The sequence below is a fragment of the Phaseolus vulgaris genome, chromosome 11 (genome assembly GCF_000499845.2).
Source record: "Phaseolus vulgaris cultivar G19833 chromosome 11, P. vulgaris v2.0, whole genome shotgun sequence".
In the NCBI taxonomy this organism is placed as follows: domain Eukaryota; kingdom Viridiplantae; phylum Streptophyta; class Magnoliopsida; order Fabales; family Fabaceae; genus Phaseolus; species Phaseolus vulgaris.
The window spans coordinates 21,429,672-21,455,250 of record NC_023749.2 but is presented as its reverse complement, the minus strand read 5'-3'; the positions used below and the strand labels follow the sequence as shown (position 1 = coordinate 21,455,250).

The 25,579-nt window shown below is 46.3% G+C and overlaps 1 protein-coding gene across 1 annotated transcript in view; it reads right to left on the bottom strand.

The window, feature by feature from the left end:
• The window catches only part of LOC137836782 (uncharacterized), a 54,114-nt gene extending 29,182 nt beyond the window's left edge, over positions 1-24,932 (bottom strand). Inside the window, exons 1-2 of the mRNA XM_068645513.1 lie at positions 24,699-24,932; positions 23,974-24,647 (exon numbers count right to left, since the gene is read on the bottom strand). Coding sequence (XP_068501614.1) covers positions 23,974-24,647; positions 24,699-24,932 — 908 coding nt within the window. The remainder of the gene's footprint in view (positions 1-23,973; positions 24,648-24,698) is intronic.
• Between the last annotated feature and the right edge of the window lie 647 nt (positions 24,933-25,579).

Genomic DNA, 25,579 nt, shown 5'->3' with positions numbered 1-25,579 from the left:
CGTCAGCGCGAAACCCTCCTTCTCAAGCACATGACTCTACGCAAGTTCGTGGTGCCCCCTCTTCGTAGGCTGTGAGGCCCGCGTCTTCTCAAACCACTCTGGCCCAGGCGACTCCACCAAACGCTGGAGGAGCCCCCACCCCACTACCAGACTTCAAGACGTTATACTCATGGGCTAACTCAACCCTCTTAAAGGAAACGTCGTCGGTGAACACCGCGGGAGCGGTTCTGCGATTGACCAATGGGGACGAGGCCCACCAATCATTCCACAAGGAGCACGATGAGAGAATGATGGTGCTGCCTTGCCCAGCCACTCTGCCAGTGTGCGCCGATGATAAAGTGAGCGCCGACGGGCCCTTCTGCTTCGTCTACACCACTCTCTTCAAAAAGGTTAAACTCAGGTTCCCTCTTACTCGATTTGAGAGGGAACTCTTAACCGAGCTCAACATCGCTGCCGCCCAGCTTCACCCCAACAGCTGGGCGTTTGTCCGAGCTTTTGAGGTAACGTGCGCCCACCTGGGGTTGCCCGCGTCAGTGGACGTGTTTTTATTCTTGTTTGAGGCCAAGCACCCAGGAGATCGCCTGTGGGTCAGCCTGAACGCCATTGCTGGGAGGTCCATTTTCACCATCTTCCAGCAGTCGTACAAGGATTAGAAGGGGAAGTTCATCCAAGTTCGCGCAAACGACAAAGACCCTTCCCTCCTCGACGGTTTCCCCTTGTACTGGGTGGACAAGGGGAAAAAGGAGTCCAAGAGCTGCTTCAGGAGGCCCAGAAGTCCTGATAGCATGGGAGCTTTGGACAGAGACCTTTGTCTCTTCTGGAAGAGGGTGGCAGATGCCCACATAACATTCTTGACCCCCACCCTGATTTCCTTCGAGTTCTTTGAGGACCAGTTGGAATTTCAAATAGGTTAGGACGCTACATCTTTGTCTTGACATTGCTTCTGATATTGTTTCTGGGCGTCTTGTGCGATACACACAAGACTTTGGTTTTATCTTTTCTGCATATGCCTGCTTTTGCTGTCTTATTGTCTTGTACACTTACCCCTTTCTCCTTTGAGCTAACTTATGCACTTTCATTTCATGTAGACACCATGTTGGGTAAGAACATGCTCGCCGATTTAAAGGCGCTCGCCCGCAACCACGGGTTGGCGACCGGCTCCCAGACGGTTCCCAACTCAGCGGTCGAGAAGGCCATCATCCAGGGGCGATCACCGCCTAAGGCGCCCACCCAACGAAAGAAACTGGTCCTTAAGAGGCCAAAGCGGAAGGCCCCCCAAGTTGTCCAAGAGGATGAGGAAGAGGACGACGAGGTCACAGAGGATGGCCTTGTCACGAAAAGGAAGAGAGTGGCACCATCTTCTCCACCTGCCCCGCCTCCTCTTCCAGCTTCAACACCACCATCAACACCCGCTCCTCCTCCTTCACCACCAGCACCACAAGCCCCTTCACCACCAGTCCAAGCAGTTCCATTGGCCACTGCGCCACCTGCAACTGGGGCCCAAGAGCCAAACTTCTTAGAGGACCCCCCGAGCGCCTCTACACCACATATATCAGTAGGAGGGGGCCCTCCTTCCAATACTTCAGCTGCAGGAATCGTTCCAATCGGGGATGAGGTCGCTCACACCTCTCCAATCCTAATCACCGAATCCCCGATTGCGTCGCCACGCCAAGAAGCAACCACCGAAAATATTGTTAAGGAAGGCGGCGACGAGAACCCTCAACAAGCCCCCCTGGCGCCTCTCCAAGCTGCAAATCTTTCCCTCGAGGTCACGAGGATGTGGGAACCTCTGACTGCTAAACTCAAAACCATTGCAGAGGATATCCCTTCAATCATAACGAGAGTTGTGGAGAGCTCCACCAGGCGGCTACAGGATGATATCTACAACCTCAAGACCGAGAACAGCACAATGAAGGTCGAGGTGGAGAAGGTATCATTCAGCCTAACGCTCGCGGAAATGGAACATTCTCGAGTGGAGGATGCCCTAAACACCGAGCTTAGGCTTGCGCGCAAGGAAGCTGTTGACCTTCGCCGCAAAGTCCATGAACTTGCCCAAGAAAAGGTCGAACTTGAAAGCAGAATCGTGCCTCTGCGCACCAAGGCGAGCGACCTGGAGGCTCAAATTCAAGCCAACGCCGATAAGGTACAGAAGCTGGAGCAAAGGTCGATCGACCGCGAGAAGCTACTTGGACAAGTAGAGAAAGCAAGAGACGACGCCATGGCTGATTTCTCCGAGGCAAACAAAGAGAGGGTGAAGATGGCTGCCGAGTTGGCCCAAGCTCAAACAGAATCCAAGAAGGTGGCTGACGACCTTCTTCAAACTCAAGAGACCAACAAACAACTCCGAAAACAGGTCGAAGAGCTGGAGCAGCAGAACAAGGAGCTTAAGCAGCAGGTTGAAGGATTTCAAAAGCAAATTGAAGAACTTAAGCTAAGCTCCGCTCAGATTCTGGTTGTCGGGTTTGATGCCGCTCGAGAACAGTTCGCATGCCTATTCCCCGATCTTGACCTTAGCCTGGTGTCGTTAGACAACGAAGTAGTAGATGGGAAGGTCGTTCCCGCCGAAGGCTCAACCAATTCTACCCCATCTGCTTCTTTATGAATTCACTTGTATTTACCTTGTAAAAACCCTTGCACACGTATTTTGAACAGCTACTTATTTCAATAGCGAAACTTGGACATTTCTTCTGACTCCTTTTGAGCGCTTTACTTTCTTTGTATGTTTAACTCTGCTGCGTTTAACTTAGCGATTCTGCAAACATGACCTTTGGCGTAACTGCTTCGAGCCGATTCAAACTTAAGCAATAATCGCTTTAAACAACTTGTACCCCTGAGGCACTAATCTGATCGTAAGAAAAGTTTCAAGCAACGAACTGTGATTCAATCATTGGTTCAAACAACGTCCCACTTGACCCGCTTTATCAAACAAGTCTTTCAACCTTCTCGCCGTGTTTGAACTTTTCGCGATCTCCTAGACCTCTTGGTAACACCAGCTTTTTCCAGCCTCATGCTTTGGCAGTCATTTCCTTATCTGAGGCAGAAATGCCCTTTGGGATCTTCCTTTACCTCCCTGAACTTCAGAGCTAGAGACCGGCTGGCCAGGCGTTCTCTTCGAACCTACCTTAGCCGCCTTTCAAGCTTCTTCCACCCTCTTCGCCATACCTGAACTCGTTCAAGACGAGAAGGATTTTATCTCGCCTATACTCGCACACAAACGAGAAGGTCTTTTAACTCGCCTGAACTCGCTCATCGGCGAGAAGGACTTTTACTCGCCTGAACTCGTTCATCGGCGAGAAGGACTTCAAACGGCCTTAACTCGCTCGACGACGAGAAGGACTTTGTCTGGTGCCTCAACTTGCCCAGGGTGTACATCTCCTCCCCCCTAGATGCACTGAGGACCTTTTCTTTCTCACGCCTGCACTCGCTCGACGGCGAGGAGGTCTTTGATGGGCCTTAGTTCGCACAACGGCGATAAGGACTTTATCCGGTGCCTCAACTTGCCCAGGGCGTACATCTCCTCCCCCCTGGATGCACTGAGGACCTTTCTCGCCTGCACTCGCTCGACGACGAGGAGGTCTTTAACTTGCCTCTACGTTGCCCCGGGAGTTACATCTTCTCGCTCCCAGAAACACGGAGGACTTTTCCTCTTTCTCGCCTGCGCTCGCTCGACGGCGAGGAGGTCTTTAACTGGTGCCTCCGATCGCCGATAAACGATGAGGACTTAAAAACTTAACTGGTGCCTCTAATCGCCGAAAAACGATGAGGACTTTTTAAAAACTTAGCTGGTGCCTCTAATCGCCGAAAAACGATGAGGACTTTAAAACTTTAGAAAACACGCGACATATCTTTTCGTGCCTTAAATCATGTACGAATGACAAGGTCTTTCTTCGAAACTTTTGGGAATAACACATATGCAATCTGAAAACACCTTATACTTCGAAAACTCTTCTCTTATTGGGTGGCCTCATTAAAAACCCTCCTTAGGGAAAAAAGAGTGCCCCCTTGAAACTGTTTTAACAGAAACATTGCAATATAACACTTGTGTTTGTCTTTACTTACAAAGTTCTTAGCTATAGTACAACTTCAGGTGTGTGGCGTTCCAGGTACGAGGGATCGCCCCCCCTTCCAGCGTCTCCAAGCGATAGGCTCCGTTCCCGAGTGCCTCGGTTATTCTGAACGGTCCAGTCCACTTGGGTGATAGCTTATTCTCCATCTCGTACTGGTGGGCCTTCCTCATCACCAAATTGCCTTCTCTAAACTGCCTTGGCATCACCTTCGAGTTGTACCTTCGCTCGACCCTTCTCTTCACCGCCTCAGCCTTCAGCCTTGCCTCCTCCCTGACTTCGTCCAGCAGATCCAGGTTCAGCCTTCTCTCTTCATTCGAGTCTTCCTCTACAAAGTTCTGGAATCTCGGCGAGCTCTCCTGAATCTCGACTGGAATCATGGCATCACACCCATAGACCAAGCTAAACGGGGTCTCGTGGGTTCCTGACTGCTCGGTGGTGTGGTACGCCCAAACTATACGGGGTACCTCCTCAGCCCAACTTCCCTTGGCTTTCTCGAGCCTTCTCTTCAAACCTCTCAGCAACACCCGATTAGCTGATTCCACCTGGCCATTCGTCAAAGGGTGCTCGACGGATGCGAACACTTGCTGAATTCCAACCCCTTCACAAAGCTTCTTCAACAGGTGGCTCGCAAACTGAGTCCCATTATCTGATACCAGGCGCTTAGGCACTCCAAACCGGCACACAATATTCTTCCATACAAAGCCTTCGATCTTGTGCGCGGTGATCTGGGCCACTGGTTCTGCTTCAATCCACTTGGTGAAATACTCAATCGCCAGCACCAAGTACTTCATCTGCCTGATCGCCAGTGGAAAAGGTCCCAGGATGTCGATTCCCCAAGTATGAAACGGCCAAGGGCTATAGATCGACTTCAACTCCTCGGGAGGTGCCTTGTGCCAATCGGCGTGCTGCTGGCATTGTTTGCAGCACTGGGCATACTTCTTGCAATCTTCTCTCATGGATGGCCAGTAGTAGCCTGCACGGAGAGTCCTCGCGGCCAGAGCTCGACCCCCGACGTGACTTCCACATATACCTTCGTGGAGCTCTGCCATAATCCTCGTGCACTTCTCGCCGTGTATACATTCCAGGAGTGGGTGAGTGAATCCAAACCTGTACAGATCGCCATCAATCAATGTATACTTGCTGGAATTTTTCTTTACCTTCCTAGCTTCTGTTGGATCTAGCGGGAGGAGGCCATCCGCCAGGCACCGCTTGTACTGTGTTATCCAAGTGTCTGGCTCATGGGTGGCACAGACCTGCATCACGTCCACTTTCCCTCCTCGACATGCTCTAATTCTCGGCGATCTCAGAGTTTCTTGCGTCAAAGACTTATGGCTTCTCGCTGCTCTCTCCGTCGACCTGCTTATCTGAAGGACTAGGTGATCTGCTACAAATGCCCTCGGCGTCTTCAAAGTTTCTTGAATCACTGTCCTCTGCCTACCCCCCTTGCCTGAGCTGGCGAGCTTAGCGAGCAAGTCAGCTCGGGCATTCTGTTCTCGGGGCACATGCACCACTTCAAAAGAGGCAAAGGAACTCTTCAATTCCTGCACATACGCCAAGTAAGCCGCCATTTGTGGATCTTTAGCCTGGAACTCGCCTGTTACTTGCCCTGTGACTAGCAGCGAGTCACTCTTAGCCATCAGCACTCTGGCTCCCATTTCCTTAGCCAGCAGAATCCCGGCGATCAGCGCCTCATACTCTGCTTGATTGTTGCTGGCTTTGAAGGCGAATCTCAACGATTGTTCGATCAGCACGCCGTTGGGTCCTTCCAATATGACTCCAGCACCGCTACCCTGCTGGTTTGACGATCCATCCACCGAGAGCACCCAACGAAAATCGTCTCCTTCAACCCGCGTCGCCTCTGAAGAGAGCTCAACTACAAAATCTGCAAAGATTTGCCCTTTGATCGGGCCTCGAGGCTCATATTTAATGTCAAATTCTGACAATTCGACTGCCCACTTCACCATTCTTCCTGCAACGTCAGGTTTCTTTAAGACCTTCTGGATGGGCAGGTCAGTCATCACCAGTATTGTGAAGCTGTGGAAGTAGTGGCGCAACCTCCTCGCCGAAAACACCACAGCCAGCGCAGCCTTCTCCAGGGCCTGATACCTCGTTTCTGGGCCCTGCAACACTTTACTCACGAAATAAATAGGCTTCTGAGCCTGATCCTGGTCCTGGGCGAGCACCGCACTCACCGCCCTCTCAGTCACAGCGAAATACAACCTGAGAGGGATTCCCGCCAGTGGTTTGCACAGAACCGGCGGGCTCGCCAAATATTCCTTCAGCTTGACGAAAGCCTCCTCGCACTCTTTCGTCCAAGCGAACTTATTATTGCGCCGCAGACACTGGAAATAGGGATGTCCCTTTTCTCCGCTCGCTGACACGAAGCGGGATAGGGCCGCCATCCGACCCGTCAGCTGGTGGACTTCTTTCACTGTAGTCGGGCTTCTCATCGCCAAGATGGCGGCACACTTGTCCGGGTTGGCCTCTATTCCTCTTTCAGTTAAAAGAAAGCCCAAGAACTTCCCAGCCTCCACGCCGAAAATGCACTTCTCCGGGTTGAGCTTCAACTTAAACTTGGCGATCGTCGTGAACAATTCTTCCAAGTCTGCAACGTGCTTGCTTTTCTCCTGCGAGGTCACGACCATGTCATCGACGTAAGCTTGCACGTTCCTTCCCAGCATTGGTGCAAGTACTCGGTCCATCAGCCTCTGGTACGTGGCCCCCGCATTCTTCAGCCCAAACGGCATCACCTTATAGCAGTAGCACGACCTCTCCGTCATGAAGGCTGTTTTTTCTTCATCCATGGGATGCATCTTGATCTGATTATAGCCCGAGAAGGCATCCAGGAAACTTAGCAGCTTGCACCCTGCGGCACTATCAACCAGGGCATCAATGCTTGGCAAAGGATACGAATCCTTTGGGCAAGCCTTATTCAGATCGGTGAAATCGACGCACATGCGCCATTTCCCGTTGCTCTTCTTCACCAGCACGACATTTGCCAACCACTCAGGGTACTGGACTTCCCTGATGTGGCCTGCAGCGAGGAATTTCTGGGTCTCATCCTTGATCGCCTGCCTCCTCTCTTCATTAAATTTCCTCCTTCTTTGCCGCACCGGTCTCACCATGTTGTCCATCGCCAGATGATGGCACCAGAAGTCGGGATCGATCCCGGGCATGTCCGAAGCGGACTAGGCAAACGCGTCCAGATGCCGTTCAATCACCTTGGCGATCTGGTCCTGGAGATCGACCTCCAGAGATCTTCCGAGCTTGAAAACTTTCCCCCCGATCTCCTTCTCGAGCCACTGCTCGACGGGCTTGGGCCTTGATTCTCTGGCGATCACCGCCTTGGCAATTCCGAGTTCCCTTGCTTCCTCCGGGCGATTCCGCGCCTCTTCTTCCTCCAGGCCAGCATTCCTCTCCCCCAGCTCAGCATCTACCATCTCTACGTCCCTTCCGGCGGCCTCCTCCATTATCGGCGGTCTGGGCTTCACACCGGGCGGTGGGGTGGTTGTGACATAGCTCAATGATCTTTTATTTTTCAGGCTATTCTCATAGCACTTTTTCGCTTCCTTCTGACCAGACTTTATCGTGATTACCACCCCTTCCATGGACGGCAGCTTCACCTTCATGTGCCGAGTCGATGGAATTGCGCCTATCCTGTTAAGGGTGGGCCTTCCCAGCAGGATGTTATATGCTGAAGGGGCGTTTACGATGAGGTACTTGATTTTCTCCGTCCTCGACCCAGCCTCATCGGTAAACGTGGTTCTCAGCTCAATGTACCCCCTGACTTCCACCTGGTCGCCAGCGAACCCGTACAAGCACCCTCCATAGGGCCTCAGCTGGTCGAGGGGCAATTCTAGCTGCGTGAAAGTCGGCCAGAACATCACATCTGCCGAACTTCCTTGGTCCACCAGAACTCGGTGAACCTTCCTTCCCGCCGTGATCAACGAAATAACAATGGGATCGTTGTCGTGAGGCACAACGTCCCGAAGATCCTGCTTGGTGAACGTAATGTCCACTTCGGGCGAGTGGTCTTCAAACATGTCCACCGACATCACCGATCGCGCGTATTTTTTCCTCTGCGATGCGGTGCATCCACCACCTGAGAAACCCCCTGCAATGGTGTGGATCTCCCCATGGATAGGCATCTCATGTTGCTGAGCTTCTCCCCCTGCCGGCTGGGAACTCGACGCTCCTCCGGTCCTTCTGTCCAGCAGATAGTCGTTTAGGAACCCGCTCTTAACCAGATCGTCGAGCTGGTACCCTAAAGACAAACACGAGTCCAGGTTGTGGCCAAAGCACTGGTGGAACTCGCACCAGACATCCGGCTTCGACCCTAACACCTTGTCGCCCACCTTCTCGGGCGCCTTCAACCTAGCAGATATGTTAGGGATAGCAATCAGGTCCGCTAGTCCCATGACGAATTTGTGCTTAGGCGGGCGATTGTATTCCCGGCGTGCTGGTTGTTGGCGTGCTGGCGGTTGGCGCGCTTGGCTTCTTCCCTTGTTTCTCCTATCGTAAGGATAGTGAGTCCTTTGATCCTTTCTGGCCGCCGCTGCCGTTTCCAGCACCCTCTGTGGCTGGATCCTGGTCTGGGCGCGTGGCCTAACGGGAGCCACACTGCCTCTCTTCTCGGCGACCTCACTCTCGTCGGCGATGTGAGCCACCGCAAGTCGCCTGACTTCAGCAAACGTCGCTGGATGAGCCCTGATCAAGGCTTCGCAGAACGGCCCTGGCTGCACGCCCTTCTTGAAGGCATAAACTAGCATTTCTTCATCCTTGGCCGGCGATCTGACCATCTGCGCTCCGAAGCGATTGAGGTAGTCTCTGAGGGACTCCCCATGGTACTGCCTTATATCAAACAGGTCATAGGACACCCTGGGCGGTGCCTTGTTCACAATATACTGCTCGACAAAGATTTTCGAGAATTGCTGAAAATTAGGCAGGCTCACAAACCACTCCATCGTCGTTCCCTGGAGCGTGCTCACGAACATCTTACAATAGACAGCATCCGACCCTCCTGACAGCATCATCTGTGTGTGGAACGTGGTCAGATGAGCCTCTGGATCTTCCACGCCAGTAAAAACAGCTTTAACCGGGACCACGCTCGTGGGAATTGGCGTGTCGGTAATCGCCTGAATGAAAGGCATTGGGAAAACACGAGGCGGCGTCGACGGTGCCACCTCTTCAGCAGAAGAACGAACCTGCTGCTCCTGAAGAGCTCGACGTAGCTCCTCAGCTACCTTGCTGAGCTTCTCGTTCCTGGCGCGAGAGGCGACCAGGTCTTCATGTATCCTTGCCTGCTCGACGCGCGAGGCTTCTACAGTGGCCTGCAATGAGCGCATCATTTCTGCCATCTGCGCCATGGTCATAGCGGCGTCGCCTTCAGCTGCGACGGGAGCCACGGGACTGGAACGATTGCTTCTCATCTTTCTCATTAACTTCAGCGAACCACAGAAGTACAGCAAATAACACTTCAACCACGAACGAATCAGCGACCGATCGGAGAAGATTCAAGAAACTGCGTAAGAACTTCAAGAACACCGCGAACCTTCGAAGAAAATCGCAGCTTCACCAAAAACCACCGTTTCCCCGCGAACCAAACAACCACTCGAAAGAACTCGAATCCGCCGATCGAAAAGCCAAACGAACGGTTTAAAACACAAACTTCACCGAACGAAACTCAAAGAAACCAAGAACGACGGTTGCACCAGCACACAACCGCGCAGAAAACCTCGAAAACCTCCACGAACTCACGCTGTGGATGGGAGCACGCTTTACACGGCCCCACGGTGGGCGCCTGATGATCCTGCCTGTTGACCGGAGCGCTGGAGAATGCCTCGTCAAAGGATCGACGTGCGCGCCGCTTTTCACCTCCGTTCCTCCTCTGGATCTATCTCAAGAACCTGCAAAGAAACGATACGGCGCCGCTGCGGCCGATCGCACTCTGACGCTCAAGTCAGTGACGGTATCACCAAATACTAAGAACTGGAACCGTGCAAATCTCTCTCACAAACGGCTCTGTCACTCGCAAGCGTAAAGTGTATGAACTGAACGTGCGTACCTTAGAAAATCTGTTAGGAACTCTTATATACCTGGTGGTTTTCTCTCTCCTGGCAGTTACAGACTTGGACACGTGGCTCGTATCCAACTGTACACGTGCCATCATCTGGAGGCTCCCTGACTTGGCGCTGCTTCTACTCTCATTTTGGCTAAGTTACCTATGCATGGTGCTGCCCAGTGCATAGCTAACTCAGGAGTGCGATCTCTACTAAAACTGGCGAGGTAGGGCCTTCATACACCTTCCCTGTGGTCTCGCCGGCCGCCTTCATAATCTGCTTCTCCTTTAACTTCGGCGATGTGCTTGTTCTGGCGATCTCCGACTGCCTGGTCGCCTGAGTCCGCATCTGGTGACTTCATCCCCAACCTGGCGATCGCCTATTCTGGTAAGCTGGAGATCGGAACACGCCAACTTAACTATCGGCGACTACACGTGCCTCCCGACTTCCTTCCCAACTGTCAACCTGGCGCCTTGTCAACACGCCTATACTGTAGCAGGATGCCACGTCATCACACCCGACCACCAGGGCGGTACAAGTCACAAAGGACTACTTAAGTACCAAGCCTTTTCCTTGCCAAAAACTATCCTCCAATATCTTCACACAAGACTTTCTCTTAGTGAAACACTTAGAACACAAATAAGTTGAGAAATAAATGCAAGAAAACAATGTAAGCTATCTATGCAACAAAACTAGTCGTTTTTAACACAAATTTAACAAAACTAACCATGCAAAACGTAGCTATGAAAGCAAAAGAAAAGCAATTACAAACAAGTAACAATTACTAAACAAGAATGCTATACTATTCGGCCCTAGGTGAGGCTTCTTGGACACTTTGAGCCCTTGAAGACACACTCACCGTCTAAAACGTAATTAACAATAAACCAAGTTGCAAAGGAAATAAGAGAACTCCCTTTGTTGATCCTCTTTTGGTTAGTGCACTTCTTTGTTGTCTTTGCTTGTTGATCTTCCAAGTGTTTGTAGTGTTTATTTCAAGAATGCTTGTTTCGGCCTTGGCCTTGTCTTCTCCTTAGAATGATGGTCTTTAATTCTCCAATTTCCAGCACCTAGCAAAGAGCTAAACCTTAACCAAATCAAGTTCCCATTCACATAAGCACCAAAGAAGAATTAAATTCCAGCACCCAAATTAGAGGTCAAAGAACAAAAGCAAGAAACAAATTTAATTGAATAAAACAGTACCACCAAAAGGATTTAGATTGTGACAACTAGAAAGAGAGTCAAGTAATTAAAGCAAACAAATAAAGGTACTCAATTAAAGGTTGGCACACAAAAGAATTCCTAAAGAAAAGCACTAGATTAGATGACCAAATAAAAAAAAACAGCACCACTGGAAAATGTTGTGGGCCAGAAACGTGTTTGTTCCCCGATTTATGCTGAGCTGTATTTTTAAAATTTGACTCTGAAATTTGATATGCAAGAGATTCAGGATCTTATATAAAATCTGACTTTGGAATCACTCAAAACACATGCACCATTTGTTTTTAATAAATTTTGCAATTTTGGTGTTCGGTTAGGCCAGCTGGAGCGCTTCAGATTTGCACTCTGATTTTAAAAGATTTATCATTTTTTTTCTGTTGCTTCTTTTGACCTAATTCTTTTTTTGTCCTTTCTATAACACTTTAAACTTGCATTTTCCAGAGAATCAAAATTTTCCTATGAGTGGAAATATTTTTCTGGGTTAAAACAGCCAAAACAGAGAAGGTGAAACAGGGGAATCTGAAAACTGGAAACAAAAAACAGCAAGATACCAAAGTTTAGACACAATGGAAATTTGTGAAATAGAATTGTGTAGAATCTAAACACAATATGAACTCAAACTAAAAATTAAAAGGCACCAAAGGAGCAAAGAACAGCAGATTCAAGCAAAATAAAGAGACCCAAAATCAAGAAACAATCAAGCCAAATAAAAGGACTACTATGAATTGTTGACAATATGGATGAACATGACTTGACAAAACATGTATAGATTCAGAAAATTAAAGACTCAAAGCATAATATGAACCAAATAATGAAAGCAATAAAGACTCAAAAGCCTAAAAGAAAATAGCAACTCAAAGGTGTATGGAATCCTATGACAAATTGCACAAGAACTTGTTCAAGATCAATTGAAAAAGAGTGCTTCGGTTGGATCTTCCACAAAGCACACCACGAACAAAATTAAAATGTAAAAAACAGCAAGACAAGTATGGAAAGTAAATGACAATATGAAATAAAGAAGAACTAAAATTGAAAAGACAAGAAGCTACTCATCTTGAAGAACCAAAGCTCATGATACCAAATGATGGCATTTTCATGAAGTTCTTCTTGAATCCATGTAGAGTATGGGGCGGAAGCAATGAATGAGAGTGAGCAAGATCCTCCTAAGAGTGGTGTTGATCTTGTAGGTGCATGATAAGTATGGGTATTGAGTGGTTTGGCCAGCTCCAGGGAAAAGATGAAGGAATTGAAGTTTAGAGCCTAGGATTCTAGGGAGAAGCAAAGTTGAGCACAAATTGGCAGCATAACTTTACTCACAATAAACTTGGAAAATACATGAGTTAGCCTCCCTATTTATAGGCTATTTGGGACGTAAGACCTAAGCTAATACATAATGAAATGTAAACCAAATGAAATGCAAAGCCTAGACCATGTGCCATGACCGGTCACACCTAGCAAGGTTCTAGAAAGTTTCACTCAAAATACTTTCTACACTACTATAATTACTAAGTACCCCTATTGGGCCTTTATGCAACATATACAAGGCTTTCTCTCTTCCATCCGTAGCTTCATCCACTTGTGCTTGTACATGCTTAGCCATTGATCTTGTGAGAGGACCTAGACGGTCTAGGTTCACATCTAGACGCTCCATGGATAGCTTCCTTTCTTCACGTCCTAGACGCTCACTCCTTGGAGCTAGACGCTCTCCTTGGTCTAGACGCTTTTCATGGTTTGGGCTTTGGCTCCCATGGCTAGATGTGCTTGGCCCTCCTCCATCAACTACCACAAAAAAAAAAAACTAGTTTCAAGTCTTTTCATGCTAATTTCTTGAAAACCAATGTCTATCACTACTATAGAGACTCATACAATAAATTCATGCCACTACCACAAAAAAACTAGTTTCAAGTCTTTTCTTCATGCTAATTTCTTGAAAACCAATGTCTATCACTACTGTAAAGAGTCATCTATTAAATATATCAATAAATTCATGCAACTACCAATAAAAAACTAGTTTCAACCTTTTTCTTCCTAATTACTTGAAAACCAATGTTTATCACTACTAGTGAGACTCATTTATCAATTTTCTCCAAAAATTCATGCAGCTACATAAAAAAAACTAGTTTCGAGTCTTTTCATTGTAATTTCTTATAAATCAATGTCTATCACTATTATAAACTATCTAAAGACACATGTGTCAAATATATACAATATATTCATGCAACTACCACAAAAAACCTAGTTTCAGGAATTTTCATGCTAATTTCTTGAAAACCAATATCTATCACTACTGTAGAGACTCATCTATCAAATATATACAATAAATGCATGCAACTACCACAAAAAAAACTAGTTTCAAGCCTTTTCATGCTAATTTCTTGAAAACCAATGTCTATCACTACCATAGAGACTCATGCATTAAATTCATGCAACTACCACAAAAAAACTAGTTTCAAATCTTTTCTTCATGCTAATTTCTTAAAAACCAATGTCTATCACTACCATAGAGACTCATACAATAAATTCATGCAACTACCACAAAAAAACTAGTTTCAAGTCTTTTCTTCATGCTAATTTCTTGAAAACCAATATCTATCACTACTGTATAGACTCATCTATCAAATATATACAATAAATGCATGGAACTACCACAAAAAAACTAGTTTCAATTCTGTTAATGCTAATTTCTTGAAAACCATTGTCTAACACTACTGTAGAGAGTCATCTATGAAATATATCAATAAATTCATGGAACTACCAATAAAAAACTAGTTTCAACTCTTTTCTTCCTAATTACTTGAAAACCAATGTTTATCACTACTAGTGAGACTCAACTATCAATTTTCTACAAAAATTCATGCAGCTACATAAAAAAAACTAGTTTCGAGTCTTTTCTTGTAAATCAATGTCAATCACTATTATAAACTATCTAAAGACACATGTGTCAAATATATACAATATATTCATGCAACTACCACAAAAAACCTAGTTTCAGGAGTTTTCATGCTAATTTCTTGAAAACCAATATCTATCACTACTATAGAGACTCATCTATTGAATGTATACTATAAATTCATGCAACTACCCCAAAAAAACTAGTTTCAAGTCTTTTCTTCATGCTAATTTCTTGAAAACCAATATCAATCACTACTGTAGAGACTCATCTATCAAATATGTACAATAAATGCATGCAACTACCAAAAAAAATACTAGTTTCAAGTCTTTTCATGCTAATTTCTTGAAAACCAATGTCTATCACTACCATAGAGACTCATACAATAAATTCATGCAACTACCACAAAAAAACTAGTTTCAAGTCTTTTCTCCATGTTAATTTCTTGCAAACCAATATCTATAACTACTGTAGAGACTTATCTATCAAATATATACAATAAATGCATGCAACTACCACAAAAAAACTATTTTCAATTCTTTTCATGCTAATTTCTTGAAAACCAATGTCTATCACTACTGTAGAGAGTCATCTATGAAATATATCAATAAATTCATGGAACTACCAATAAAAAACTGGTTTCAACTCTTTTCTTCCTAATTACTTGAAAACCAATGTTTATCATTACTTGTGAGACTCATCTATCAAATTTATACAATAAATTCATGCAGCTACATAAAAAAAACTAGTTTTGAGTCTTTTCATGGTTATTTCTTGTAAATCAATGTCTATCACTTTTATAAACTATCTAAAGACACATGTGTCAAATATATACAATATATTCATGCAACTACCACAAAAAACCTAGTGTCAAGTATTTTCATGATAATTTCTTGAAAACCAATATCTATCACTACTATAGAGACTCATCTATCGAATATATACTATAAATTCATGCAACGACCACAAAAAAACTAGTTTCAAGTCTTTTCGTCATGCTAATTTCTTCAAAACCAATATCTATCACTACTGTAGAGACTCATCTATCAAATATGTACAATAAATGCATGCAACTACCACAAAAAAAACTAGTTTCAAGTCTTTTCATGCTAATTTCTTGAAAACCAATGTCTATCACTACCATAGAGACTCATACAATAAAATCATGCAACTACCACAAAAAAACTAGTTTCAAGTCTTTTCTTCATGTTAATTTCTTGAAAACCAATATCTATAACTACTGTAGAGACTTACCTATCAAATATATACAATAAATGCATGCAACTACCACAAAAAAACTAGTTTCAATTCTTTTCATGCTAATTTCTTGAAAACCAATGTCTATCACTACTGTAGAGAGTCATCTATGAAATATATCAATAAATTCATGGAACTACCAATAAAAAACTGGTTTCAACTCTTTTCTTCCTAATTACTTGAAAACCAATGTTTATCACTACTTGTGAGACTCATCTATCAAATTTATACAATAAATTCATGCAGCTACAGAAAAAAAGCTAGTTTCGAGTCTTTTCATGGTAAGTTCTTGTAAATCAATGTCTATCACTTTTATAAACTATCTGAAGACACATGTGTCAAATATATAAAATATATTCATGCAACTACCACAAAAAACCTAGTGTCAAGTATTTTCATGCTAATTTCTTGAAAACCAATATCTATCACTACTATAGAGACTCATTTATCGAATATATACTATAAATTCATGCAACTACCAAAACAAAACTAGTTTCAAGTCTTTTCTTCATGCTAATTTCTTGAAAACCAAATATCTATCACTACTGTAGAGACTCATCTATCAAATATGTACAATAAATGCATGCAACTACCCCAAAAAAAACTAGTTTCAAGTCTTTTCATGCTAATTTCTTGAAAACCAATGTCTATCACTACCATAGAGACTCATACAATAAATTCATGCAACTACCACAAAAAAACTAGTTTCAAGTCTTTTCTTCATGTTAATTTCTTGAAAACCAATATCTATAACTACTGTAGAGACTTATCTATCAAATATATACATTAAATGCATGCAACTACCACAAAAAAACTAGTTTCAATTCTTTTCATGCTAATTTCTTGAAAACCAATGTCTATCACTACTGTAGAGAGTCATCTATGAAATATATCAATAAATTCATTCAACTACCAATAAAAAACTGGTTTCAACTCTTTTCTTCCTAATTACTTGAAAACCAATGTTTATGACTACTAGTGAGACTCATCTATCAAATTTATACAATAAATTCATGCAGCTACATAAAAAAAACTAGTTTCGAGTCATTTCATGGTAATTTCTTGTAAATCAATGTCTATCACTACTATAAACTATCTAAAGACACATGTGTCAAATATATACAATATATTCATGCAACTACCACAAAAAACCTAGTTTCACGTATTTTCATGCTTAGTTCTTGAAAACCAATATCTATCACTACTACACAGACTCATCTATCGAATATATACTATAAATTCAAGCAACTACCACAAAAAAACTAGTTTCATCTCATTTCATGCTAATTTCTTGAAAACCAATATCTATCACTACTGTAGAGACTCATCTATCAAATATATACAATAAATGCATGCAACTACCACAAAAAAAAACTAGTTTCATCAAGTCTTTTCATGCTAATTTCTTGAAAACCAATGTCTATCACTATCATAGAGACTCATACAATAAATTCATGCAACTACCACAAAAAAACTACTTTCAAGACTTTTTCTTCATGCTAATTTCTTCAAAACCAATATCTATCACTACTGTAGAGACTCATCTATCAAATATATACAATAAATGCATGCAACTACCACAAAAAAACTAGTGTCAATTCTTTTCATGCTAATTTCTTGAAAACCAATGTCTATCACTACTGTAGAGAGTCATCTCTGAAATATATCAATAAATTCATGAAACTACCAATAAAAAACTGGTTTCAACTCTTTTCTTCCTAATTACTTGAAAACCAATGTTTATGACTACTAGTGAGACTCATCTATCAAATTTATACAATAAATTCATGCAGCTACATAAAAAAAACTAGTTTCGAGTCTTTTCATGGTAATTTCTTGTAAATCAATGTCTATCACTTTTATAAACTATCTAAAGACACATGTGTCAAATATATACAATATATTCATGCAACTACCACAAAAAACCTAGTGTCAAGTATTTTCATGATAATTTCTTGAAAACCAATATCTATCACTACTATAGAGACTCATCTATCGAATATATACTATAAATTCATGCAACGACCACAAAAAAACTAGTTTCAAGTCTTTTCATGCTAATTTCTTGAAAACCAATGTCTATCACTACTGTAGAGAGTCATCTATGAAATATATCAATAAATTCATGCAACTACCAATAAAAAACTGGTTTCAACTCTTTTCTTCCTAATTTCTTTTCGTCATGCTAATTTCTTCAAAACCAATATCTATCACTACTGTAGAGACTCATCTATCAAATATGTACAATAAATGCATGCAACTACCACAAAAAAAACTAGTTTCAAGTCTTTTCATGCTAATTTCTTGAAAACCAATGTCTATCACTACCATAGAGACTCATACAATAAAATCATGCAACTACCACAAAAAAACTAGTTTCAAGTCTTTTCTTCATGTTAATTTCTTGAAAACCAATATCTATAACTACTGTAGAGACTTATCTATCAAATATATACAATAAATGCATGCAACTACCACAAAAAAACTAGTTTCAATTCTTTTCATGCTAATTTCTTGAAAACCAATGTCTATCACTACTGTAGAGAGTCATCTATGAAATATATCAATAAATTCATGCAACTACCAATAAAAAACTGGTTTCAACTCTTTTCTTCCTAATTACTTGAAAACCAATGTTTATGACTACTAGTGAGACTCATCTATCAAATTTATACAATAAATTCATGCAGCTACATAAAAAAAACTAGTTTCGAGTCTTTTCATTGTAATTTCTTGTAAATCAATGTCTATCACTATTATAAACTATCTAAAGACACATGTTTCAAATATATACAATATATTCATGCAACTACCACAAAAAACCTAGTTTCAAGTATTTTCATGCTAAGTGTACCGCCCTGGTGGTCGGGAGTGATGACGTGGCATCCTGCTACAGTATAGGCGTGTTAGCAAGGCGCCATTTTGGCAAAAGGGAAGGAAGTCGGGGGGCTCGTTTAGTCTCCAGTTGTCATATTGGCGTGTTCCGATTTCCAGCTTACCAGAATCGGCGATCACCAGGTTAAAGATGAAGTCGCCAGGTGTAGATTCAGGCGACCTGATCATTGGAGATCGCCAGAGCAAGCACATCACCAAAGATGAAAGAGAAGCAGATTATGAAGGCGGCCGGCGAGACCACAGGGAAGGTGTATGAAGGCCCCTAACTCGCCAGTTCCAGTAGAGATCGCACTCCCAAGTTAGCTATGCACTAGGCAGTACCATGCATAAGTAACTTAGCCAAAATGAGAGTAGAAGCAGCGCCAAGTCAAGGAGGCTCCAGAGGATGGCACGTGTACGACTGGATGCGAGCCACGTGTCTAGGTCTGTAACTGCCAGGAGAGAGAAAACAACCAGGTATATAAGAGTTCTCAACCAACTTTCTGAGGTACGCACGTTCAGATTATACTCTTTACGCTTGCGAGTTATAGAGCTTACTGTGAGAGAGGATTTGCACGGTTCTTGTTCTCTTAGTATTTGGTGATACTGTCACTGACTTGGGCGTTGGAGTGCGATCGGCCGCAGCGGCGCCGCTCTGTTTCTTTGCAGGTTCTTGAGGTGGATCTCGAAGAGGAACGGAGGTTCGAAGCGGTGCACACGTCGATCCTTTGACGAGGCAGTTTCCAGCGTTCTGGTCAACAGGCAGGATCATCAGGCGCCCACCGTGGGGCCGTGTAAAACTTGCTCCCATCCACAGCGTGAGTTCTTGGAAGTTTTCGAAGTTTTCTGCGTGGTTGTGTGCTGGTGCAACCATCGTTCGCTGTTTGCTTGAGTTTCGTTCGGTGAATTCGCGTTTTATACCGTTCGTTTGGCTTTTCGATCGGTGGAGTGAGGTTTCCTGCTGTTTACACGTAATCTGTTTGGTGGAAGTTCGAGTTCTTTCGCTCGTTTGGTTGTCCGCAGGGAAGCGGCGGTTTCTGGTGAAGTTGTGGTTTTCTTTGAAGGCTTACGGTGTTCTTGAGTTTTCTTGCGCAGTTTCGCACTGTTTTCTCCGATTGATCGCTGATTCGATCGTGGTTGAAGTGTCGTTCGCTGCTCTCTGAGATTCGTTGAGTTCATGAGAAAAATGAGAAGCAATCGTTCAAGTCCAGTTGCGCCCGTTGCTGACGAAGGCGCCGCCGCCATGACCATGGCGCAGATGGCAGAGATGATGCGTTCGTTGCAGGCAACTGTGGAAGCCTCACGCGTAGAGCAGGCGAGAATGCATGAGGATCTGGTCGCCTCTCGCGCCAGGAACGAGGAGCTCAGCAAGGTGACTGAGGAGCTGCGTCGAGCTCTTCAGGAGCAGCAAGGGCGTTCTTCTGCTGAAGAGGTGGCACCGTCGACGCCACCTCGTGTTTTCCCAATGCCTTTTGTTCAGGCGATTACTGACACGCCTATTCCCACGAGCGTGGTTCCGGTCAAGGCTGTCTTTACCGGCGTGGAGGATCCAGAGGCTCATCTAACCACGTTCCATACGCAGATGATGCTGTCGGGAGGGTCAGACGCCGTCTACTGCAAGATGTTCGTGAGTACGCTCCAGGGAACGGCGATGGAGTGGTTTGTGAGCCTGCCTAACGGCCACATAACCAATTTTCAACAGTTCTCGAAGATCTTTGTTGAGCAGTACATCGTGAATAAGGCACCACCCAGGGTGTCTTATGATCTGTTTGATATAAGGCAGTACCAGGGAGAGTCCCTCAGAGACTACCTGAATCGCTTTGGAGCGCAGATGATCAGATCGCCGGCCAAGGATGAAGAAATGTTGGTCTATGCCTTCAAGAAGGACGTGCAGCCAGGACCATTCTGCGAGGCCTTGATCAGGGCTCACCCCGCGACGTTTGCTGAAGTCAGGCGACTTGCGGTGGCTTACATCGCCGACGAGAGTGAAGTCGCCGAGAAGAGAGGCAGCGTGGCTCCCGCCAGGCCACGCGCCCAGACCAGGATCCAGCCGCAGAGGGTGCTGGAAACAGTGGCGGCGGCCAGGAAGGACCAGAGGACTCGCCATCCCTACGATAGGAGAAACAAGGGAAGGAGCCAAGCGCGCCAGCAACCAGCACGCCGGGAATACAATCGCCCGCCTAAGCACAAGTTTGTCATGGGACTGGCGGATCTGATCGCCATTCCTAACATATCTGCTAGGCTAAAAGCGCCTGAGAAGGTGGGCGACAAGGTGCAGGGGTCAAAGCCAGGTGCCTGGTGCGAGTTTCACCAAGGCTTTGGCCACACTTTGGACTCGTATTTGTCTTTGGGATATGATCCGATCGGTCATCGGTAGTCGATGACGTCAGCATCAGAGAACCACGTGGACCACTCGCAGGGTGACACGTGGACCAGGTGGCAGAGTGGTCGGGGGGACGATCGCCAAGAGAGGTGATCGGTGGTCAGTAACCAAGTTACCACCGACAGATCAGGCGGCAGAGAGGTCGGGGGATAGATCACCCAGAATGGTGATCGGTGGTCAGTAGCCAAGTGACCACCAGCAGATCAGTTCCTAGACTCGCGCTTGGAGGCAGAGCGCGATAAGCGAATAAACACTGATCAGTCATCGGGGTCTCGTGTTACACGCAGTTAAACTGGGACTAAGGTTCCCAGCGAGAGCATTACGCATGGACCTCGCATGAGCACACCTCAAGGAATCATGCACGAGAGTGGCCTGAGGGAACTAGTAAGCCAGTCGGTGATTGGTGATTCCCTCAACCCATTACGTGCGTGGCATCGTGAAGGGTAAGTCGCCTACGCAGAGAGTAACTTTTGGTGAGTGTGCCTAGACCAGCCACACCCGACGTTCTCCTAAGAGTATGCGATTTACCCAGATAAGAGAAGCATCCCAAGTTACTCCGCAAGGGCGTAACTTAGGTAGACAAAGAGAGGCGCTAGAGCCCTTCCAGTAAGTGACACGTGTGTGGTTAGATGTGAGTTGCAGGCCTTCACGTGTCATCATCTGAGAGGGGTGCGGTCCAGACAAAAGAGCACTCCGTACCACTAAAGGTACAGACAGGCGCAGCCAAGCGCAGACATGCGCAGACTCTCACGCTCCCCATTGCTCATTCTGAAGGTACGCTTTCTCTGAAAAGCATAACAGGGTTCTGACACATGCCAGAAAAGCATAACAGAATTCTGTTATGCCCAGAAGCAGGGAAAGAGAGATAAAAGGGAGAATCAGAGTGAGAGTGAAGAGGAAAAAAAAGAGAGACGAAAAACAGAGTGCAAGTTTTTTCTCACACACACATTACTAGTTTCCAGTTTCTGGTGGTTCTGTTGGACTAACTTGATCGTCGGAGTGCAAACGGCCGCTAGAGGCGCCGTCTGTGTATTTTGCAGGTCACGTTTGGAACAGCAAGAGAAGGTCCTGAGGGTGATTCTGCAGAAGACGCAGTCGCGTAGACAGGGCAGAGAGTGCTACGAAGCGATTCGTCCACGTTCGAGTTGCCGGCAGGATCATTTGGCGCCCACCGTGGGACCCGAGTGAATCGTTGTCCCATATATACCACAGTTTTAAAGCTTACCAGAGTTTAATCAGTTTCTTTGATAGAGAAGGATTCCTAGAAACAGACAACCATCACCTGCGCCATCCGCTGACGAAGGAGCTGTGACAATGGCGCAGGTCCTGGAAATGGTGTGCACGCTGCAGGATAACGCTGCAGCGTCGAAAGTTGAACAAGAAAGGATGCAGACGGAGTTGGCTGCGTCGCAAAGCAGGAACGATGAGCTGAATCGTGTCAACGAAGAGTTGAGAAGGACGCTGCAGGCGCAGAGGGAGCACGTTGTTGACGAAAGGGTGTCTAGGCAGCCCTCACCTCCAAGGGCATTTCCCATGCCATTCTCCCCTGAGATCATGGGAACCATGGTGCCTCCCAACCTGGTGGGGGTAAAAGCGTCGTTCAAGGGGGTAGAAGACCCGGAGGCGCATCTGACGGCATTCCACACCCAGATGATGTTGTCTGGGGGCTCAGACGCTGTGTACTGCAAGATGTTCATGAGCACATTGAGCGGAATCGCCATGGAGTGGTTCGTGAGTTTACCAGAAGGGCATATCACGTCTTTCTCTCAGTTCTCGAAGCTCTTCACTGAACAATACATCGTCAACAAGGCACCTGCAGTGGTGTCCTACGATCTGTTCGACGTGCGCCAGTACCAAGGTGAGTCGCTGAAGGACTACCTCAACCGCTTTGGGGCACAAGTGGTTAGACTGCCTAGCAAAGATGAAGATATGCTGGTGCACGCGTTTAAGAAGGGTGTGCTGCCTAGCCCATTCAGCGAGTCTCTCATCAGGAGCCATCCCAGCACCTTTGCAGAGATTCGACGACGTGCGGTGGCGCACATAGTGGCAGAAACACAGGTTTCTGAGAAGAGAGGAAGTGCTGCACCACCCAGGCCGCGTGGAGGGCAAGGAAAGCCACAGAAAGCCAGGGGTGCTAGTAAGACCAAGGGAGGGAAAGGAAAGGGTTTGACAAAACGTCCTTACCCACTTGGCATACACCAATATTGGCCTAGTAAGACTCTTAGTCCGAAACCCTTCTCACCCCAGGAGTGAGACAGGGAATGAGCGACTCAACCCGCCAAGGGGTGATGACCTTGGGGAAAGTAAGAGGGGTTAGCGAGAAACACTTTTCTTTCCCTAAGACGAGGCATCACCTTGAGCGATCGATGTCAAAGTCCTTTATGCACTTAGCGCTAGAGCGACAGAAAAAGCTAAGTGAAGACTAAAGAGCGATCACTGATGAGTCTTCAGTAATTGGCTAGTAGTGCAAAGCAGCGCACGAGGACTGTTAAACACCAAGCTGAGGGAATAGCCAGTCGTGATCAAGTAGAAGCAAAAGAGTAAGAGAAGCAGATCGCGCTAAGCCTAAGCTGGTTAACACTTAGTCGTGCGCAAAGAGTAAGAGAAGCAGATCGCGCTAAGCCTAAGCTAGTTAACACTTAGTCGTGCGCAAAGTGAAAGACGAAGCCCAAGATCGCGCTAAGCCTGAGCTGGTTAACACTTAGTTGTGTGCGAAAGGAAAGGTAAAGCCCAAGATCGCGTTGAACCTAAGCTAGCTAGCAGTTAGTCGCGCACATAAAGATAAGTGAAGTTCAAAGAGAATACAAGGGAAGAAACTTATGCAACAAGAGAAGCATGGGAAGTTTGTATTCACAGTCAAGTCTTATACAAATTTCAGTGTGATAAGAAAATTGTGCATAAATTAAATTTACAGAGAAAAGAAGGGTTTAAGGAGCAGGGGGGATGAGCTTTCCATCCACCACTTCATGGTAGATGCTGAACTGCGAGAGGTCCAGGTCCGGGAGAACGCATTTGATTTGCTCGAGTGCTAGCTCGAATCCGTCTGTAAGGGCATCAGCACCCACGTTCATCAAATCGGCCTTCTCCACCTCCAGTTCTTGCTTTGAAGCCTCCGCAGCATCCCTCTCAGTGGTGACGGCAAAAAGGGAGGAGGCAGCCTCAGACAGTTTGCCCACCACCTCCTCAAGTCTTTTCTCCCCAGCAGCAGCTGCTTCTTTGGCGGACTCGAGCTCCCCCAACAGCTGAGTGTTCTGTTGGCGCAGGGAGGAAGTCTCGGCCTTAAGCTCCACCGCCGTGCAGTCCAAGGAGCTAACAGCTTCCCCCATCAAGATCTCTGTCTTGATGGTCTCTTGGACCTGCGCTAGGTACTCCCTCCTAGCTTTCTCCACCATGCCCCGCATCAACTCCACAGATCCTTGGGCAGCTTCAAAGTCACTTCGCAGTGACTCCTTGTCATGCTCAAGATCCTTCACCCTCTTCTCCAGGGCTAGTTGCTTGCGATGCTGGGTGGAAAACTCCAGAGAGAGCACCACCTGCTTGGCCAGGTGCATATCCACCTCATCACCACTCCACTCAACAAGCTCCCGGTTGCTTATGAGTTGTCGGACCAGGGTGATGACCCTGCTGAAGTTTTCGTGGTTGGCCCCAGAAGTGCTTGGGCGCAAGCTGGACCCCCCACCTTCAGCAGTGGCGGTGGGGATTGGCAGTGGCGGTGGTGGACCCCCAGCAAGATGAGCAGGTGGACCAGGTGATTGGCCTGCTGGGGGGGAAGATGGCAGTTGGGAAGTTGGAGGCAACTGCTGGCCTGGAGAAGGAAGGTTGGTAGGCTCTGAGGCAGTTTGAGCGCAGGGAGGAGGGGAAGACCCTTCCTCTACTTCCACCACCTCAATCTCCCCAGGCTGGAGAGTTGAGGCCCCCTCAACTGCTCACCTTTTCCTTTGGCGGTGCACCAGAGGAGAGCCTGAGCTCTCCTCTTCAGTTGAAGCAGCAGTAGCAGCAGCGGTTGAAGCGGAAGCCCTCACCAGCCTCTTCCTTTTCTTCCCTGGCTCGGGGCCTTCAGCTGGTGCGACCGAGAGTGGAGGGGCTGCGATGGGCTCTGTTGTGGAAGAAGAGGAGCCAGTGCCCTTGGCTCCCCTACGTTTGGCAAGCTCCAGCAGGGCCAACTTCCTATCTTTTCCCGTCATCGAGTCTGCATACATGGAAAAAGGAAAGGTTAGATGGCCAAGTTATGCAGGTAAACCAAAAAGCACATAAAACACATGCATGAGAAGAGACAAGTATCCTAAGAGGTGCAAGAAGAGCTACCTATATATTTTTTCAGAGCCACCACATCAAATTCATCTTTGATGAGGCGGGCAGAGTTGTACTTGGCCCCCAGGAGCAGCCCACACAGCTCGCGCTCATAGGGGGCCATAGCTTCGAGGTCCCTGGATTTCTTGAACTCGACTCCAGGAACCCAGTAGAGGGGGTACCCCTCGAGCAGGCTTGGACTTTGAGGGGTAGCAGATATCATGTAGAATCTGCCCTTCCAGTCTTTGAAGGATTGCTGGTACAGGCCCAGGAGCACCCGTCCAGCAACCCCGTTCAGGCTCACCCAGGACCTGTCCCCAGGGTTCTTCGCTTCGAAGAAGTAAAGGAACACGTCCACGGAGGCGTTGTGCCCGAAATGACTGCAGAGGATTTGAAACGCCCGGATGAAGGCCCAGGCATTTGGATGGAGTTGGCAGGGCGCGACGTTTAACTCCATCATCAGCTCCTTTTCGAAGAAAGTGAAAGGGAGGCGCAGCTTTAGTCTTTCGAAAATGGCGGAGTAGATGAAGACAAAGGGCAC